This window comes from Mauremys reevesii, linkage group 7, assembly GCF_016161935.1.
Source record: "Mauremys reevesii isolate NIE-2019 linkage group 7, ASM1616193v1, whole genome shotgun sequence".
Classification (NCBI taxonomy): Eukaryota; Metazoa; Chordata; order Testudines; family Geoemydidae; genus Mauremys; species Mauremys reevesii.
In genome coordinates this window covers 91,053,190-91,071,270 of record NC_052629.1, presented here as the reverse complement: position 1 = coordinate 91,071,270, position 18,081 = coordinate 91,053,190, and the positions used below count along the sequence as shown (strand labels likewise).

The following is an 18,081-nucleotide window of genomic DNA, read 5'->3' as shown; positions in this document are numbered from 1 at the left end:
TTTAAGAAGAGACTTAACTCTTTAGTCTAACTTGCAATACTGGATCAAACTAATCCTTGGTGTAGCTCCATTGACCTGAATAAATATCAGTAAGGGGGCCCCAGGTTCTCTATGGTGTACCAGTCTGGTATGCCACTTATCCTGTCACTTATGGGAAAGTGTCCAGCTCTAGTGCTCAAAGATTGGGTACACACACAGCCAAGATCCATTAGCGCTTGTTTCTGCAATATGTAGTAGAAGTGAATTCCCCTGCCTGCAGACGCTATTCAGTTTGCATATTGCCTTGCTGTTGTCTACATTTTGACCAGTTATCTAATCATCTTCCAAGAGCTATTAACTACCCAATGTAGCTGGCATCCCAAAATGCATACTGCACAAAACCCAATTGAATCTAGCAGGCCTAGACCAAAAGAAACAGTTTCTTGCTGTTACTCCCCGATCGGGGACTTCTGTAAGTAAATACACCTCTAGCCTGATAGAACGCGACCCGATATAATGCGGGTTCACATACAACGCAGTAAAGCTCTGACATGCTGCTCTGAACAGCATGATAAGGGTGCCGGGCCAGGCTGGGGACGAGGGGTTCAATAAGGGGCAGAGGGTCTTGGGGGCGGTCAGGGGCTCCCCTGCCCCAGGGTCTGGGGGCAGGAGCTGTGGGAGGGCACTTTTGGGGACCCCGCAGTCCCCGAGTGGCTCAGGGGATTAGCTGGGGGGCGGGAGCAGCCTGCTCTTGCTTCCCTTGCCTCGCCCCAGCCGTGTTGCTCGGGGGAGGGGGATTGAGGGAAGGGATTCCCCCCCCCCCCCGTGTTCACCAGCAGCGGCGGAAGCCCGGCCCCAGCCCGCTCCACTCTGCCAGCTCCCAGCCGCAGCACTCTGCTTCCCGCCACTAGTGAGTACGGGGGGAGTCCTTTCCCCAACCTCCCCGCGCTCACTGACGGTGGGCAGCGGAGCAGCCCAACCCCAGCCAGCTCCACTCCGCCAGCTCCCAGCCGTGGCGCTCCACTTCCCACCGCAGGTGAGTGCAGGACCTTTCCCCAGCTGCCCCCCAGCAACACGCCTGGGGCCAGGGCAAGGAAACTGGAGTGGGCTGGGGCCGCGTTGCTCTGGTGGGTGGGTGTGTGGGTGCGTGCGCGCACGCGCGGAATCCTTTCCCCGCACTCACCGGCAGCGGGAAGCGGAGCGCCGCGGCTGGGAGATGGTGGAGTGGATGGGACTGGCTCTGGGCTGCTCTGCTTCCTGCCGCTACCAGTGAGTGCCTGTCGGGAGGGGTGTGTGTGGATAGGGGTCGGAGCAGTCTTGGGGACAGGGGGAGGGGGTGAGGTCCTGGGGGTGATTATGGACGGGGGTCTCTGGAGGGGGTGGTCAGGGAACAAGGAATGGGGGGGTCAAAGCAAGTTTGATATAACGAGGTGAGATTTTTTGTCTCCCGAGGACCGCGTTCTATTGGGGTAGTGGTGTATAATTTGGAACCTTCATGATACAGAAATGGTCTAATTTGAATGGCATTGCAATAATTCTCACCAATAGCTGATAGGGATTATTCATAGGCAGCCAACAAGGGGAAAATCCAAGGTGCCTGAACTTAATTCAGTCTGATATTATCATGTGAGAGAGAGCTGTAGGGAAAATATGAAAAAAAAATGCCGTTTTTAAAGCTACTGAAGTATCTACAGGACCTCCAGCCCAGTTCCCTGTTGGCTTCCTTTCCCTCCTATGAGAGAGTGACCCCAGATGACTGTCTTTATAAGCTCTGAAAGCCGCCTTCTTGTCAGTTTGGTGAGATAGTCCCTTTTCATCGTTATTACTGAGAATTTGTGCTTTGATAATGGTCTGGAACAGCGTTTAAAATGTATCCTTTTCACTTGCCTGTCTGTGGTATAGAATGTGATTGGGGCATGAACTCATGAGCCTTTCATATATCTTATTTATTCTATCTCGACACCAGAAAATAACTGAGATGCCTCAAGCAGGATAGTTATACCTGTAAAATATACTTGTACTCCATTGTTCTTTGCTTTCATCTACCTTGTTGACTTTCCCAAATGTCATACAGGTGATTGCCTTAACAGTTGGAAATAAGCCCACTGTTACCAACCCTTTTCCAGCCATCGAACCTGCCGTTGTGAAATTTATCTGCGCAGCCCCTTCCCGACTCACTTTGACTCCTATTTATGCAAATCCTCAGCTTGACCTCTCCTGCCCTTTGCTGCAACAAAACAAGCAAGTGGTAAGTGTGATGATGACCCAGGAGTGATCCACTCATTTCACCTCTAAAGGGCAAATTGTGCCTCCATGTGGCAGTATCCCAAAACAGGCGTGCTCACAGGCTGCAAGAGCAGCAATAATGAGCACCTATGTTCTGACTGACCAGCACTAGTTCCAACTCCACCCGTGCTAGGAACAAGAATAATCAGAATGTAGGGGTATTAAGGGGATTGTTTGAGTATGTGTATAGGGGCCAAACCAGGTAATAGGATGTGTGTGCAAAAGCATGTGGGTCATGTCCTCTGACCTCCAAGTGCCCCTGTCAGAGGGCCTCTGGAGTGATGTCTCCTAGGATTTCATGGGTCATCTGGGATAAGGACAGAGGAACTCCTCCCTTGTATGTACTCTCTGCTATGCATGGGTTTCTTGCAAAATTTGATTGTGTTCTGTTTCCTTCTTCTGACCTCCCAGTTGTTCTTAGTGTGTATTTGATAACATCCTTGTTTTGTATTTTTGTTTGAAAACTTAGTGTAAACAAAATGCAGGTCAGCTACCCTGTTTATCTGACTTGAAACAAAAATATATCTCTAACAACTCTTTCTGGGTACAACAGTTGTTCCTCATACCCTTTGATTCTAATCTGGATAGTCCACGTTTATTGTATCGATAGAGCCAGATTTTAAAATGCTTGCGAGTACGCACATGTGCCTAACTTGTATAGGCGCAACTGTTTGTTTGTTTGTGTACAAATATCTACATGCGTGCATGAATTAGCGTGGGAGAGAGTGTTGTGCATTGAATTTGGGTGTATGTAAAAGTGCATGCATGCATGCTTGAAAATCTGGCCCAGAATACATAGGCAATGTTTATTTGGTGGTTATGCCTATGTTAAGGAGATATGACTCCATCATCCAAATGAGTAAAACTTTGTGCTCCCCTGCTAGCATGTGACATTCATGGCATCCTAGCATCAGCATTCATAAGTACAAAACATGTTAGTTTCACAAAATTAGAAGTCTTGCCTCTATGTGTAACTTTATATATTTTCTTTGTTGTCTTTTTTAATGTCTTGAGGTAGATATTTTCACATGTTATTAAAACAGTTTGGGGTTGAACTGTTGTCACAAACTCCTCAGGCATCAGACTTGAAGTTCATGATATCATTAGTAGCCCTTTGAAAGATTTATAACCCTGAAATGCATCTTGTGTGTAATAGCAAGTTAATATCTCCAGACCTCTTTCATTTTTCAGAATCCAGAGACTGCTCAAGTGTTTTATAAGTAGACTCATTGGCACACAAAAAAAGTTGAAGTACAATCTAATATGGCTTTTCATGGGTGACTGGTTTACCATTACTTTTCTTATGAAATGTTCTCATGACAAAACTTTACCTTAAAAATCTCATGGAACTGAACAAGGTGATGTCTTTTGTTTGAAAGTTGCCATTCTGCTGCATGTAACTGTTTTTCAGGGATCAAAGGGATCCTAGCATCTCTTCAGTTTCCAGTCCAATTTTTTTTTTCTTTTCAGGTTCCTGTTTCAAACTATCGCAATCCAGTATTGGACTTGGCTGCTTTTGACCAGCAGGGGCGTAAATTTGATAATTTCAGTTCCCTTGGTATTAACTGGGAATCAACAAAAGTTTCCTTAGCCAACATTGAGCCCAGTATGCCGATGGAGCTGTCTCTAAAAGAGGATGGAAGTGGTCAGAAGAAAATGCATGGTACAGATCAGTTAAGATTATGCTCTATGTTGTTCGGAGGAAGACTGGGTTAATTACAATTAGTGATGTTTATGCTAGTGCCAAGAAAATGGAGTTCCATAATCTGACCAGCAAAACATTAAATCACCTTTAATTTTTTAAAGCTTGTTTTCTAACTGGGTGTGAAATTTTTCCAAGAGAAATCTGCATGTAAAAAAAAAAATCCTTGGCTGTTTAAAAATGTATAAAATGAAAGTGGAAAGATGTTGAGCATTAATTTTAAATGGCCATAACCTCCCTTCTCCTTCAGCCCCGCAGCTTGATTAATATGACTTCATTGGGAGTGCTTTAAGCTGAAATTTAGTAAACAGCTCTTCCTGTTGTAAATCTGTCACTTTGTTTTTGTTTCAGGCTTGCAAACTGTTCTAGTTCATCGGGAGTCTGGAACAACTGTTGTCTCCGCTACTGCGACAGGATACCAGCAGTCTCATCTCAGTGCAGCTAAAGTGAATATACCGGTACTTTGAAGTATAATTTACTCTCTGCTTTTCCCATAGTGCCCTAATGAGAATTGCCCTATATATTCATTTCCTTGCTGCATTATGCTTAATTAGTTTTAAAATAATAAGATAACCCTTTATTAGCATCTTCCCAAGACAGAACCACATCAATCTATTTGTATAGTGTCCCCAGTTGTTTTATTTTTTCTTTATTCTTAGTTATTTACCTACCTTAAATATAACTGGTTCTTTTTTCACAATCTGGATAAGTGGATCATAAAAAATTTTCATACTTTATTTCACTTAATTTTCTTTGATTCAGGATTTTTTATGGATTGGTGAAGCTTTGTTGGGTTGTCCTTCACTAAAGCAACCATTTGCTTGATACAACTGTCACTGGGGAAACAACAGTATTTAGGATTTAGTTGCAAAATAGAGCAGAAAGTTTCAGCCTTTACAACTCTGACACATTGATGATTGTCAGACTGTATCTCTGTAGTTCGACTTGACTTGCATCTGTTAGAGCAGTGAGGTTATTATTTGTATAGTACCAGCCATGTGCTAGCTAGGGGATGTATATAGATATATAAAAAGCCATAGTACCTGCCTTGAAATGCTTAACTAAATAGACATTTTATAAACACAGGGAAGGGTGGCAGCAAAAAGCAGTCTCAATAAGCGGTGAAGTCTGACTCAAATTAGTGACCTAATTTTTGAAAAATATATATTTTTAAACTGGAGAGGGGAGGGTTGTGAGCATTTCCCTGTGGGATTGGCTAGGACTTGTACACAGCAAGTTACTAACTTAGGCCTGGTCTACACTAAAGGGGGGGGGGTCGAACTAGGGTACTCAAGTTCAGCTACGCGAATAGTGTAGCTGAACTCGAAGTACCCTAGTTCGACTGACTTACCCGTCCAGACGCAGCGGGGTCGAACTCCGTGGCTCCAAGGTCGACTCCGCCACTGCGTTCGCGGTGGTGGAGTTCCGGAGTCGACCGGAGCGCGCGGGGAGTTCGAACTCACTGCATCGACCCGCGCGGTGAGTATGGACCTGCCCTTACAAAAACCAAATCCAAACAAGCCAAAAGAACCCTGCATCACATATCGTTTGTCTTGGAGATCTAAGTACTTGTGTAAAATAGAATAAACAGCGTTAGGGCTTTGCTGAAAATGTTTTTCTAAGTGGTTCTTTGAAAACTCTGCTAGGGGCGTAGGTGTATGTAGGATTCAAGCAAAGTGCAGAATTTATTGCCCGGGAGACTGAAGTGATCTTAGCTTATAACATACATTTGGACAGCAGTCATGTGAATTCCTCCATGCTTTGTCAGTATGCCCCAGCTCTGCTCTGGAGGTGAGATCCTGTAGGAGTGGGAGGATAATCAGAATTGCCATTCAGTCCTTGGCTCTGCACTGAGATTGCCAGCAAGGATCCCAATTCGTTCCAGTTGGGAAGTTTTGTACCATGTGGGCATGTGCCCAACTAGGAATTAGACTGAAACCAACTCTTGGACGCCATCCATAATGATTCTTTTTGTTCATGATTACACAGAACTAGATTTAAATTGACACAGAGGGTGAATGGGTCTGTCTCTCTTTTTCCCCTGACCTGTTCAGTCCCTCTTCTATAACTCCTGTAAGGAAAGTGGAATGTAATAGGAACATCAGTACCCTGGTATTACTATATGGTCCTTCAAATTCTACCTTATTTTAAGACAAACAAATCACAATTGCCCTATATTTTATCATTTCAACACCAAACATCAGGTAGGCAGTCTGAGAGATTGACAGATACCTAGAAATAGTGATTTTGTAGAATTTTTCTTCGAGTTTGGAAAATTCTACATCCCTCCCCCCCCCGCCCCCCAAATATGCAGGACTGATTTCTTGGGCTATCCTTTCCATAAAACACCCACACAAAATGACTTCACACACCTCTAAGGTATCAGGTTTTGGCTTTCATTCATTTTAAATTCCAGATGTAGGAGAAACCTGTATTTTGCCAAGGCAAAGATTGGTTACACAGCCAGTTTCTGGTATCCAGGCACATACATCAGTAATTTAAATGACGGAAAATACTGATTTGTTTGCTCATTCCTGTTGCAGCATGAACATTATGGCAAAGAAAGATGGCACTTTTGTTTTGATTTGTTTTTTTTTCTTAAAAACAAAAAACTCCAAAACAAATATCTTGTTAATAGCTATGCTAATTAAGATGTCTTGACTGACTGTCCTCTCTTTAAGTAAAGCACCCAAGTGTTTCATTGTGGATGACATCCCTCTCTATATTGAGCAAAATAATTTAACTAATTGGGTTGAATGGGAATATAATACTAACTTCCCCTGAAAAGGCTGCTCTGAATTTTTCCTGCTTAACCTAATGTCATTGGGATCAAATGATTAAAACAGATTCTGTAGTACAATTTTGTATAATGGTTATGTACTTGCAAGTAATTGTGGGTTGATTTTATTTTATTTGTTGATTTTTGTGGATAACTTGTGTGTAATTCTGAAAAGGAAATGTGGAAGGACAAGAAAGACTGAAAGCCTATAGTCAGAATTCCATCTAAACTTGTAACATCAAGGCCTCCAAAATGTCTCTGGTGATCTAATAAACCCTACACATGTATGTCAATCATCATCAATTAATCCTTCCAAGCTGCTAATGCACAGGCCTATGCTCCTTGTCTTGCATTTTGGGGCATAAGCAGAACACTGCAGCATTCATTGTGTACTTCTGCATACATAACAGATAAGCAACTCCATCTGTACCTTGATCGTTGGAGATTTTCTGTTACCTTATCTCCACTTCCGTTGTCCATTTTCGCATCTAGGTAATCCATCCTTCCCTACATAGAGGAGTAACTGACGCTCCTTTGGCTTTTAATTGCGTGCTACCCCAATTGATCAATAATCTGCATTATTCCTTTCAGTATGAACCTCTTATCCCTGTGTCTGCCACCATTGAGCTGATACTTGTAGAAGATGTGAAAGTGAGTCCTAGTGGTGTTACAATCTACAATCATCCTGATGTCAAGGTGAAGAATCTTCTTACTAATTATTTTAATTTGTATCTGGGGGGGAGGTGGAGTGTCACAAATGCTCGGAGAGTAAGTATTTTACAGTTTTGGCAATGTACTAAAAAGATGTAATCCCGTGTGCTTTTCCTTTTTGCAGGCAGAGCTGCTCATCAAAGAGGGTTCTGGGTATTTTTTCATCAACACCAGTATTATAAATGTTGTAAAAGTGGCTTATCAAGAAGCTCAAGGCATTGCTTTGGTGAGTAGAATAATGCTTCAGTGTATTTATTTTAATGATCTGAGTATGCTAATCTCAGTGTTGCCTTTTTGGTATGGTGAGAGATAACAGCTTGTTATGATTCATAATAAATTGTACTGTTAACAAATTATAAAGAGAAGGGAAGCACTTTCTAAGAGATTGTAAAAATCCTTTGATTTTCTTTCCTGTTGGTGCCTTTCCATTTTCTATTATCACACCACATTTGACAGCAAGATCTAGTGAGTAGTTTTTTGCACTCTTTACGGTCAAGATCTTTATCGTCCATCCTTTTGGTTAGGAAACAGCAGGGGAGTTTACTTAGTTTTGCATGGCAAGGACATAAGAAAAGACTTGACACTAACATTTGACAGTAAATGCTCTTTCTAGATGAAGTGTTTTCTTGTAATTGTCTCTGATTGTAGAAGATTTTCCAGGTATTTTATTCATGCTAATTTGTTTTTGTTATCGTAGTAGGTCTCTTCCTACAGTATAAATGACTTATCCGGTACAAGCATTTTTTTCCTTTAAAACAAACAAAGAAAATTTGTCAGATTTTAAATATTTATCGTTGCTGTTTAAAATCTGTTCTTCCTTTTATAGAGCTGTTCTGAGACTTTCTGTAGTGCTGTTCGTTGAGGTCTAAAGCTGAGATTTTCAGATGTTCTTGGTACAGGCCTAACTCTGCTCTTGTGGAAGTCAATGGCAGTTTGAGTGGTTTTGTAAATCCCAGCCTAAATGCTTCCCAGATAAATGAGACCTCCATGGAGAGGTCCAGAGTTGAACTTCATGAGTGTTTTGTGCTTCTCCTTTCCATGGTAAAACAGTCTGTGTCATGCTACATTTTGCCCATGATCTAGAAATTATTTGTGTGTTACTATAACCAGTATTAGGTCCTGATTCAGTAAACACTCATGCATGTGCTTCATTTTAGTACCATGAGTAGTGCCATTGATTTAAACGGAATTACTCAGGATAGTAAAGTTAAGCATGTGCAACGGCAATCAAAAAAGCGAACAGAATGCTGGGAATAATTAAGAAAGGGATAGATAATAGGACAGAAAATATCATGTTGCCTCTGTATAAATCCATGGTACGCCCACATCTTGAATACTGTGTACAGATGTGGTTGCCCCATCTCAAAAAAGATTGAGATTGGGAAAAGGTTCAGAAAAGGGAACAAAAATGCTTAGGGGTATGGAATGGCTTCCGTATGAGGAAAGATTGATGAAACTGGGACTTTTCAGCTTGGAAAAGAGACGACTAAGGGGAGATATGATTGTGGTCTATAAAATCATGACTGGTGTAGAGAAAGTAGATAAAGAAGTGTTGTTTACTACGTCTCATAACACAAGAACTAGTCACCAAATGAAATTAATAGGCAGCAGGTTTAAAACAAATAAAAGGAAGTATTTCTTCACACAATGCACCGTCAACCTATGGAACTCCTTGCCAGAGTATGTTTTGAAGGCCAGGACCATAACAGGATTCAAAAAAGAACTAGATAAATTCATGGAGGATAGGTCCATCAATGGTTATTAGCCAGGATGGGCAGGAATGGTGTCCCTCGCCTCTGTCTGTTCGCCAGAAGCTGGGAATGAGCGACAGGGGATGGATCACTTGATGATTACCTGTTCTGTTCATTCCCTCTGGGGCACCTGGCACTGGCCACTGTCGGAAGAGAGGATACTGGGCTAGATGGACCTTTGGTCTGACCCAGTAGGGCCATTCGTATGTTCTTATGTGTATAAGTGTTTGCAGGATTGGGGCTTATCTCCTGAATGGCAACATCTTCTTTCAGGGTACTTACAGGGGTCTGCAGGCAGTCAGTACAGTTGGTACATCTTGAGGGAAGATGGGAGTACAATAAATTATAACTGTATAATGCACCATGCTAGAGATACAAATATATATTTTAAAAGGAGCAGAAGGTAGACTTGGATAACAGTAGAGACATGCAGTTATAAATGCATTTCAACAACTTGCTTTTATTGTAATAATAAAACCAGCTACATGGCAGACATCCTACCCTTATTTCAACACATATTGCTATAACTCTAGCAATCTGCATCTTTTTCCACGCTCTGTCAGTCCAGCTTCCTGTTATGATTTTCATTGTGTACATCCATAAATCAGTGCTAATGTGCCTTTGGAAAGAACACATCCAGAATTACAAATGCAAATTGGTTGGATCCTTTCCTATTCTCCTAAATATTTGTATGAAATAAATATATATATTAATTGGGTGATGATAACTTGTCACAATTCCTGGCTGTTGCTCTGGCGAGTTGGTCTGGATTTTTGCAGCAGATTACATGTTTGGCCTTTTTCAAGGAAGAATTAACTGTCTTTTCTTCCTTAATCTCTTACACGGGGATGACGACAATGCTCCCAGCACCTCTACAGTCACATTTCTTCATTCCCTTTCTCTCAAAGAGATCTTTAAATGACTTCCTCTGTTTTCAAGTCCTCAACACTTAGCATGTCCCCAAGGTTCTTCTTTGAGTATGTGTCAGTGTGGATCCCACTGGAGATGTGCGTGCACGTGGGATTCAATTTTGTTTTGATGGGGTGCCACTGGAGCCATACTTGTGCTCTGTCTCTCTTCATGTTCCCATGTAAGGGCATAAAGAGCAGGGCAACTGCAACCCTCCCTCAGTTTCCTCTTGCTGCCTTTGGCAGTGTGACTGAACCTTGACATGGTGGCTGGCTCTGGTGCCAAGCTCAGGAGTTCGGAGCTCTGATCATTATTTGACTGATGCAGCTGGTACTCCTCATTCCATTATCCAGCAGGAATACTTCTTGCCCTACAATGGGAGCTGCACTGACGCACACCCTGCAATAACGGTCATTCTTCGAGATGTTGTCATCAGAGCATGACTCCCACCACTCTCCTTCCATCACCACTTCTCAGCAACGTGGGCTGCGAATTGAGAGGGAACTGGGGCAGGGTCATTCCGCTCTCCCTTCATAACTGTGAATGGGAACATGAAGAGGCACAGGGTGGCCCTGGTGGACAGTGGTTTTCAAAAGAATCCAGTTCTACACGTGAGAAGCGGATGCTTACTCAGAGTGGGATCAACACTGACTACAACATCTCAAAGAACTCCAGTTACTGTACGGCAGTTGTTCTCAAACTGTTGTACTGGTGACCCCTTTCACACAGCAGGCCTCTGAGCGTGACCCCCCCCCCCCCTTATAAATTAAAAACACATTTTTATATATTTAACACCATTATAAATGCTGGAGGCAAAGTGGGGTTTGGGGTGGAGGCTGACACCTCGCAACCCCCCCCATGTAATAACCTCGTGACCCCCTGAGGGGTCCCAACCCCCAGTTTGAGATCCCCTGCATAGGGTAAGTAACTTCCTTCTGCAGGGACTGTTGAAAGTCAGTGGACCTTGGAATCATTACATAAGGTTAGAGAGACTCATGAGGGAAGTCAGCACATGCCTCAGTATGAGTGAGACTAGAGGCTACAAATCAGTATTAGGGTTGTGCAAATTTAAATTCCCACCATTGGTGGAGTAAATAGACAAATTATGATACATCGAATGGGTTTGTTGTTTTGAGGAAGGGGAGGGGAGCTGGTATATAGATTACAAATTCAAGCCTGAATGAGGTTTGTAAACTTTGCCAGTAATAGAAATTTGCTCTCAAATACTTTTAAGCCCAAATGAGTAATTTTTGCAGAACTGTACTCATAAATACACAGAGACCTTGCAAAACTGAAGTTGCTGCACCCTGGTTAAGAACGCAGGCCACATAATATAAACTCCACTTGTGCTCATTTGCATGCTAATGCCCTGAATGCCCTTGCAGCTCAGAGAAACTGTTCATTCTCAAGAGGTTTGAATGAAAACAACTGAAACTAGCTGAGTTGTTACCATAACCAAAATGTTGTTACATCTAACATACCTACTTGAATAAGCAGCACTCATATAGGAATGGTCAAACAGACAGTCAGTTAATCTTAGTGACAAGATAAAGGTTTATATCTTTATACTAGACTTCAGGAAGCAGTAACAGCAAAGGATTCTAAGGTGATAAAAATATCTATAGTAAACTCTCCTATCAAAGCGTTCTGAAAACACAAAATTGTTCAGAAATAACATATATAAAGGATAAGTTGATTACAGCAGTGGCATTATTTGTTTTAGGTTAGCAAAGATGTTTGTAAAATCTTCAGATTCTTCTAATAATGCTAAGGGAGAAAGCTGTAATATTTTCTAACTTCAAAAGGATAACAGTATTGTAGCTAAAGATGGAAAAGGTCTGTTTAAGTATCAGGCCCACTTTCTACAAGGATTTGATATACCGGTAGTCACACAGAAGAAAATGCATTAAGTATTACTCTGCAGCTATGCTTTATTTCAACCATTGATGATACATTTGAATTAGGAGTTATCTGCAATGAACAATAGTATATATGCATCATATTCTTTATTGGGGGGAGGGGCGGAATGTTAATGCCTTTAACACGCAGAATTCTTTGTAAATGGCAACAAATTCAACAAAACTAATAGAATTAATTGAATATTTGTGATGTCAGAGATGACTGTTCTTCATTGGTGGTGGTGTGTATTGATAAAAACATCTCTGTATAGCTGTAGAAAGAGGGAGTTTGCAATACTTTCACAGGGAGACTGTCAGCTAGAGGGGAAAAAAGTTTGTTATTCTAAGAAGCTGAATTTATTTTTGAAGTTTATGCAGTTGGTCTCGGTTCTTAAAATCTCTTCAGTCAGATCTCCCATGTGGCTACAGGAATACTATGCCTGATATGTTCATATGAACTTAATTTAATCTTTGAACAGTAGACTTTAGGGGTGAGCAGTGAGGAGGTCTTGTGAAATAGATGAAACAAGATCTGTTCTTTGAGTAGTGTCCCTGTGGGTGCTCCACTTCAGGTCCACAAATGCCTCTCGAGCCCGTGATTGGAGATTTTCCATTAGCAATGTCCGTTCGGCCTGCAGAGGTACTCTGTATAGCCTTATGCCACATTCTGAAGGTATATAGGGTTGTGCAGGCTAACCGCTCTCAGCTCCGTCTCTGCCACCTTAGTCTGAGACAGAGCTCTAGTGTGTCCACCTCGTGCCTGCCTCAGCCTATTTTATAGTTGTTGTTTAGTTAGTTTAGTGTTTCTAGTTAGTGCTAATTGTTGTTAGGATACAATTAGGTGGTTGTGGGAGGTTTCCATTTTTCCTCTCCTCATATTATTTCTTCCCCATTTCCTCTGGGGAGCTTATTTGGCCTGGCTGGGCATGCCTGGCTCACGAGGTTTCAAATGCTGGTGCTCTTTTCAGGAGGCTATCCTGATCAGTGACGGCCATTCTAAGTATACCTGTTGCTTGGGAGAGTCAGATCTCCCAAAAGTGTACCTTTTTCCTGGCTCTAAAATCTAGAGTTCAGAAGATTCAGGAGACCAAACAGCCGATGGAGTACTCCCTTCAACCTGCTTCCGAGTCAGGTCATGAGACCACCTCCCTGCCCTATATGTTGGCCTCCAGGCAGAGCCAGTGTCCCTTCAACTTTCGCTAAGATCTTGCCTAAAAAGGCGAAGATTTTAGAGGTCTCAGGGAAGGCTTCAAAGAGCGGCCCTGTCTCCCACCACAAGGAGCCAGCTCCCAAGAAGTTCTGATCTCTTTTGGGTCTATGACCTCTCGACTTGGTACCAGCAGAACATGGAGATCCTTGAGCACTTTGGAGAAACATGGTGCTGGCAGGGCCTTGATACCATCTGCCTCCAGATCAGGACTGTCTATTTCAGACTTACCAATGGTGCCTTCCCATTCAGCTCCATCTGTACTGACAAAATCAAAGCACATGCCTTTGTCCCCAGTGCCTGTGCACTCCAAACCAGTGGTACAGCCCAAGTCAACTGCTGAGTTGGTACTGACCCACTTGCTACTGCAGGAATTCCATTACTCTGGGGACTTGTCAGTGTTAAATGAACTGGAATCCCTCCTGCTTATGAGTACCAATGACTCTCTTTACCATGACCCTGATCTCCAAATTACCAGTGCTTCCCAGTACTGCAGAATTCTCCTTTCTTTTCTCCTGGGACACCCCATTGGAGGATGTTGAGGAGGATGAAGGAGACATTGTCTCATCCTTGTCAGTGTGGGGTTCTCCTCCACGTTATTATAGGAACTCGTACTTTGACAAAGACCCTCACCCACATTTGTCATAGTGGGATCACTCCTGGTTACTATCCCCTCTCCTGTGTGGGCCTCCCCAGTGGCCATACTGGGATCTTGGGCAGCATATCTACAATTTGCCACACCTCCAGCTCCACTGGTCCAGGAAACTAGAGTCAAACAGTCTCCTTAACCAAAGACCCAACATAAGGAGACCTTTGAGGAACAGGAGGCTAGGGCAAACAGGGGCTACACCTCAAACCCCTATTTCATCGTCATCTCAATTTTAATAAATTCCAGGACCCTGTGAAGAGAATGGCAGACTCCCTTCAGGTTAAAGACTCACATCACGCTCTCCTGACTCCATTTTGCAGTCAGCGACAGCCGGGTTGTGCTACCCTTTAATGAAGTGCTCCTGGATCCGTCAAAGACTGTTTGGCACACTCCTACCATCATACCACTAACTTGTAAACGGGCAGATAAGAACTATTACGTTTCCCCCCAGAACTCTGAATTTTTGTTCTCCCACCCCCCACCTAATTCCCTGGTGGTGGATGCTGTAAACGAGCATTGTAGACAGCACTATGCCAGGTCTACTCCTTTTATGACAAGGACCAGAAAAGGGTAGACCATTTTGGATGGAAGGTCTGCTCATCCACAACCCTCCAATTTTGGATCACAATCAATCAGTCAATCATGGCCAACAAAGACTATACAAATGAAAACAAGTTTGCATCCTTTATTGAACATATTCCACAGGAGCATAGAGAACTTACAGTCCATCATTAAGGATAGTCATCTTTTAGCCAGAACCTCTCTCCAAGCATGCTTGGATGCCGCAGATGCTGCCACTAGATCAGGGGTGGGCAAACTACAGCCCTTCTGGGCTTTGGATCCAGCCCGCAGGATTGCCCCCCATGGCCCTGCGGGCCCCGCGCTGCTCTCAGCAGTGGCCGGCCCAATGTCCCTACAGCCCCCGGGCCCTTGCCTCCAGGCACTGCCCCCCACAGCTCCCATTGGCCGGGAACAGGGAACCGCGGCCAATGGGAGCTTTGGGGGAGGTACCTGGAGGCGTGGCAAGGGCAGCGCACACGGAGCCCCCCCCCACCCCAGCAACGCAGCACTTCCTGGAGCAGCACGGGGCTGGGGACAGGGCACGTGTGCAGGGAGCCTGCCCTGGCCCTGGTGCGCGCCACTGCCACCACACCCCCCAACTCCTTATCCTAAGCCCCTTGTCTGCACTACACACCCCTCCTGCACCCCAACTCCCTGGCCTGAGCCTCCTGCCACACCCCTCCTGCACCCCAACCCCCTGCCCTGAGTCCCCTGCTGCACCTCTGTGCACCTCTCTTGCACCCCAACCCTCTTCCCTGAGCCCCCTAGTACATCCTAAACCCCTTCTGCTCCCCAACTCCCTGCCCTGAGCTCCCTGCTGCACCCCAACCCCCTGCCCTGAGCCCCCTCATACACCCCGCACTCCCTCCCACATCCCGCACTCCCTCCAGCTCCCCAACCCCCTGCCTTGTCCCTGCATACAATTTCCCCACCCAGATGTGGCCCTCGGCCCAAAAAGTTTGCCCACCCTGCACTAGATCCATCTCCACATCAGTTTTCGTGCCCAAGGCGTTGTGGCTCCAGTTGTTGGGTTTTGTGTGTGTGTGTGTGTGTGTGAGAGAGAGAGAGGTTCAGAATAGGTCCCAGGATCTCCTGTTTGATGGTCAGAAGCTCTTCTCAGGAACTATGGAAAAGTCCCTGCACACGCAAGACTGCAGGGCCATGTTGATATCTCTGGGAATATACAACCCTACAAGCAAGAGGAGATTTAGCAGGTCTCAAACTCCCCACAGATCACACCCAGTTTCACAAAACCACCCTGTGACGTTGCACTCCATATGTTTATGGAAATATGCTTATGAGTATGAATATAATGTAACTGGAATATGCTTTATGCAAAAGGTCTCTTGTAAGGTATCATTACAAAGCTTATAATCTACTGAATGTGCTCATCCTATTTGTATGAATGTATCATTCTTGTATCTAAAACTAGAAATATGAAGTATTACTCTGAAGTCCTATTGCAGTTATGCAAAGTGGGGGCCATTAATGGTGGCTTAGGATCTTGATGGCTCCCATTAACTGGAACAATTGTAAATGGTTCTGTTTACTTGTAAGCCTTCCTGTATACGTGGGTGCCGTCCTGTGAGACTTCATTACTCATTGGCTATGTGAACATGTCACATGATACTGCAATCCGTCTTAAACCTGGTGCTTTTCCATTTAGAAGGAAGGGTGGGAACCCAGAGAGAGAGACAGGATTCCTGTCTTGTGCCAAAGATATAAAAGGGGGTGGAAAAGAACAAAGGGGGTGACAGTCATGAAAAATCCTCTAGTTACCACCTGAGCTGGAACTAACAAGAACTGTACCGGGGAAAGGATTGGGCCCAGGCTAAGGAGGAGTCTAGTCTGTGAAAGAAGCTTATTGGAACATCTCTGAGGGTGAGGTTTACCTGTATTCAGTTTCTTAATGTATTATGTGTGTTTTTGCTTTATTTTACTTGGTGACTTACTTTGTTCTGTCTGTTATTACTTGGAACCCCTTAAATCCTACTTTTTATTCTTAATAAAATCACTTTTTTGTTTATTATTGAATCTAGAGTAAGTGATTAATACCTGGGAGAGCAAACAGCTGTGCATATCTGTCTATCACTGTTATAGAAGGTGGACAATTTATGAGTTTACCCTGTATACGTTTATACAGAGTAAAACAAATTTATTTGGGGTTTGGATTCCATTGGGAGCTGGGGGTCTGGGTGCTGGAGCTAGGAGTACCTGCTGAGTGGTTTTCAGTTAAAGCCTGCATCTTTGGGGACATGGTTCAGACCCTGGGTCTGTGTTGCAGCAGACTGTGTCTGGCTCAACAAGGCAGGGTTCTGGAGTCCCAAGCTGGCAGGGAAAACGGGCTCAGAGGTAGTTTCAGCATGTCAGGTGACAGTCCCAAGGGGGGTCTCTGTGGCCAAACCTGTCACATACCCAACCTGCTAGAAAAAGACAGAGAATCTAGAGTAAAAGAGCTTCCTACCCTCCTTCAGCTAGCATCCAATTGTAATCGAAACAGCAAATTTGACAGATTGGTCAAGGGCTCAACTCCTCCCTTACCTCTATTTGTAAGCTGCAACCATTTGGCCACCTCCCAACTTTTAGAGCAGTGATTCTCAAACTTTTGTACTGGTGACCCCTTTCACACAACAGGACCCCTCCCCTCACAGGGGGAAAGTATTTTACTTAAAATATTGTTTTGTACCAAAGAAGGATGGAGCCTGATCTTACATCTAAGACAACTAAACAAATTTGCAAAGTCTCAAAAGCTCCAGATGGTGACTCTGGTAGCTATAATCTCTTCTCTAGAGGCAGGAGATTGGTTTTTGGCCCTCAACCTACAAGTTATGGTTCCCCTCCAGGTGAAGAACTTCCTGGATTGGTAGAAAGAGCAATGCAATGTCTGTGCAGGCATCCCTTTCATCCGCTCCAACAATAACTGTGACAATGGAAGCATCACTGTTAGGGTGAGGAGCACACCTCAACATGCTTACAGCTCAGTGCAGATGGTCACCTTGGGAAACCACTCTCCATATCAACTTGTTGGAACTCAGGGCAGTCAAGAAGGGCTGTCTTCAGTTCCTTCTCTCGTTAAGGGCAAATTGGTCAGAATGATGATGGTCAATATGGCTTGCATGTTCTATATCAACAAACTGGAAGGAGCAAGATCCCCCCTCCCTCTGTGCCAAAGCTAAAAAGTTATGGAACTTGTGTGTAGCCCATCAGATTCAGATTTCAGCCATTTACGTTCCTGGATTCCAGAATGTCACAGCCGATATGCTCAGCAGGCACTTCTCCCAAGACTACAAATGGGAGTTGGATGATCAGATCCTGCGTGGGATATCCCAGAGATTGGGACTTCTATCGGTGCACCTATTCCTCACTTCCAGCAATAGATTGAACTAAGTCTATATTTTTAAAGGGTAAAATGTTTGATGTATTTAAAAAACCCACTACCTGCTGTCCATCCCCTCTGTTCTGAAATGTTCTTGTTGAATGTTCAGATAGGGTGGTTTACCCATGCAGCCCGATATACCCTGGGAGTGCAACATGAGATTGTATAGAGCAAATGTGCAGGCCAAATGAACACTGCTAACAGAAAATCTCTGCTCAAGGCCTCCAGAGGTGCATGCGCAGCTGAATGGAGCACCCAGAGGGGGGCACATCT

The 18,081-nt window shown here is 43.9% G+C and overlaps 1 protein-coding gene across 1 annotated transcript in view; it reads left to right on the top strand.

Moving 5' to 3' along the window:
• Positions 1 to 18,081, top strand: part of NUP210 (nucleoporin 210) — a 124,373-nt gene that overhangs the window by 64,080 nt on the left and 42,212 nt on the right. The window contains exons 16-20 of the mRNA XM_039546052.1: positions 2,054 to 2,227; positions 3,736 to 3,928; positions 4,319 to 4,425; positions 7,338 to 7,442; positions 7,582 to 7,683. Coding sequence (XP_039401986.1) covers positions 2,054 to 2,227; positions 3,736 to 3,928; positions 4,319 to 4,425; positions 7,338 to 7,442; positions 7,582 to 7,683 — 681 coding nt within the window. The remainder of the gene's footprint in view (positions 1 to 2,053; positions 2,228 to 3,735; positions 3,929 to 4,318; positions 4,426 to 7,337; positions 7,443 to 7,581; positions 7,684 to 18,081) is intronic.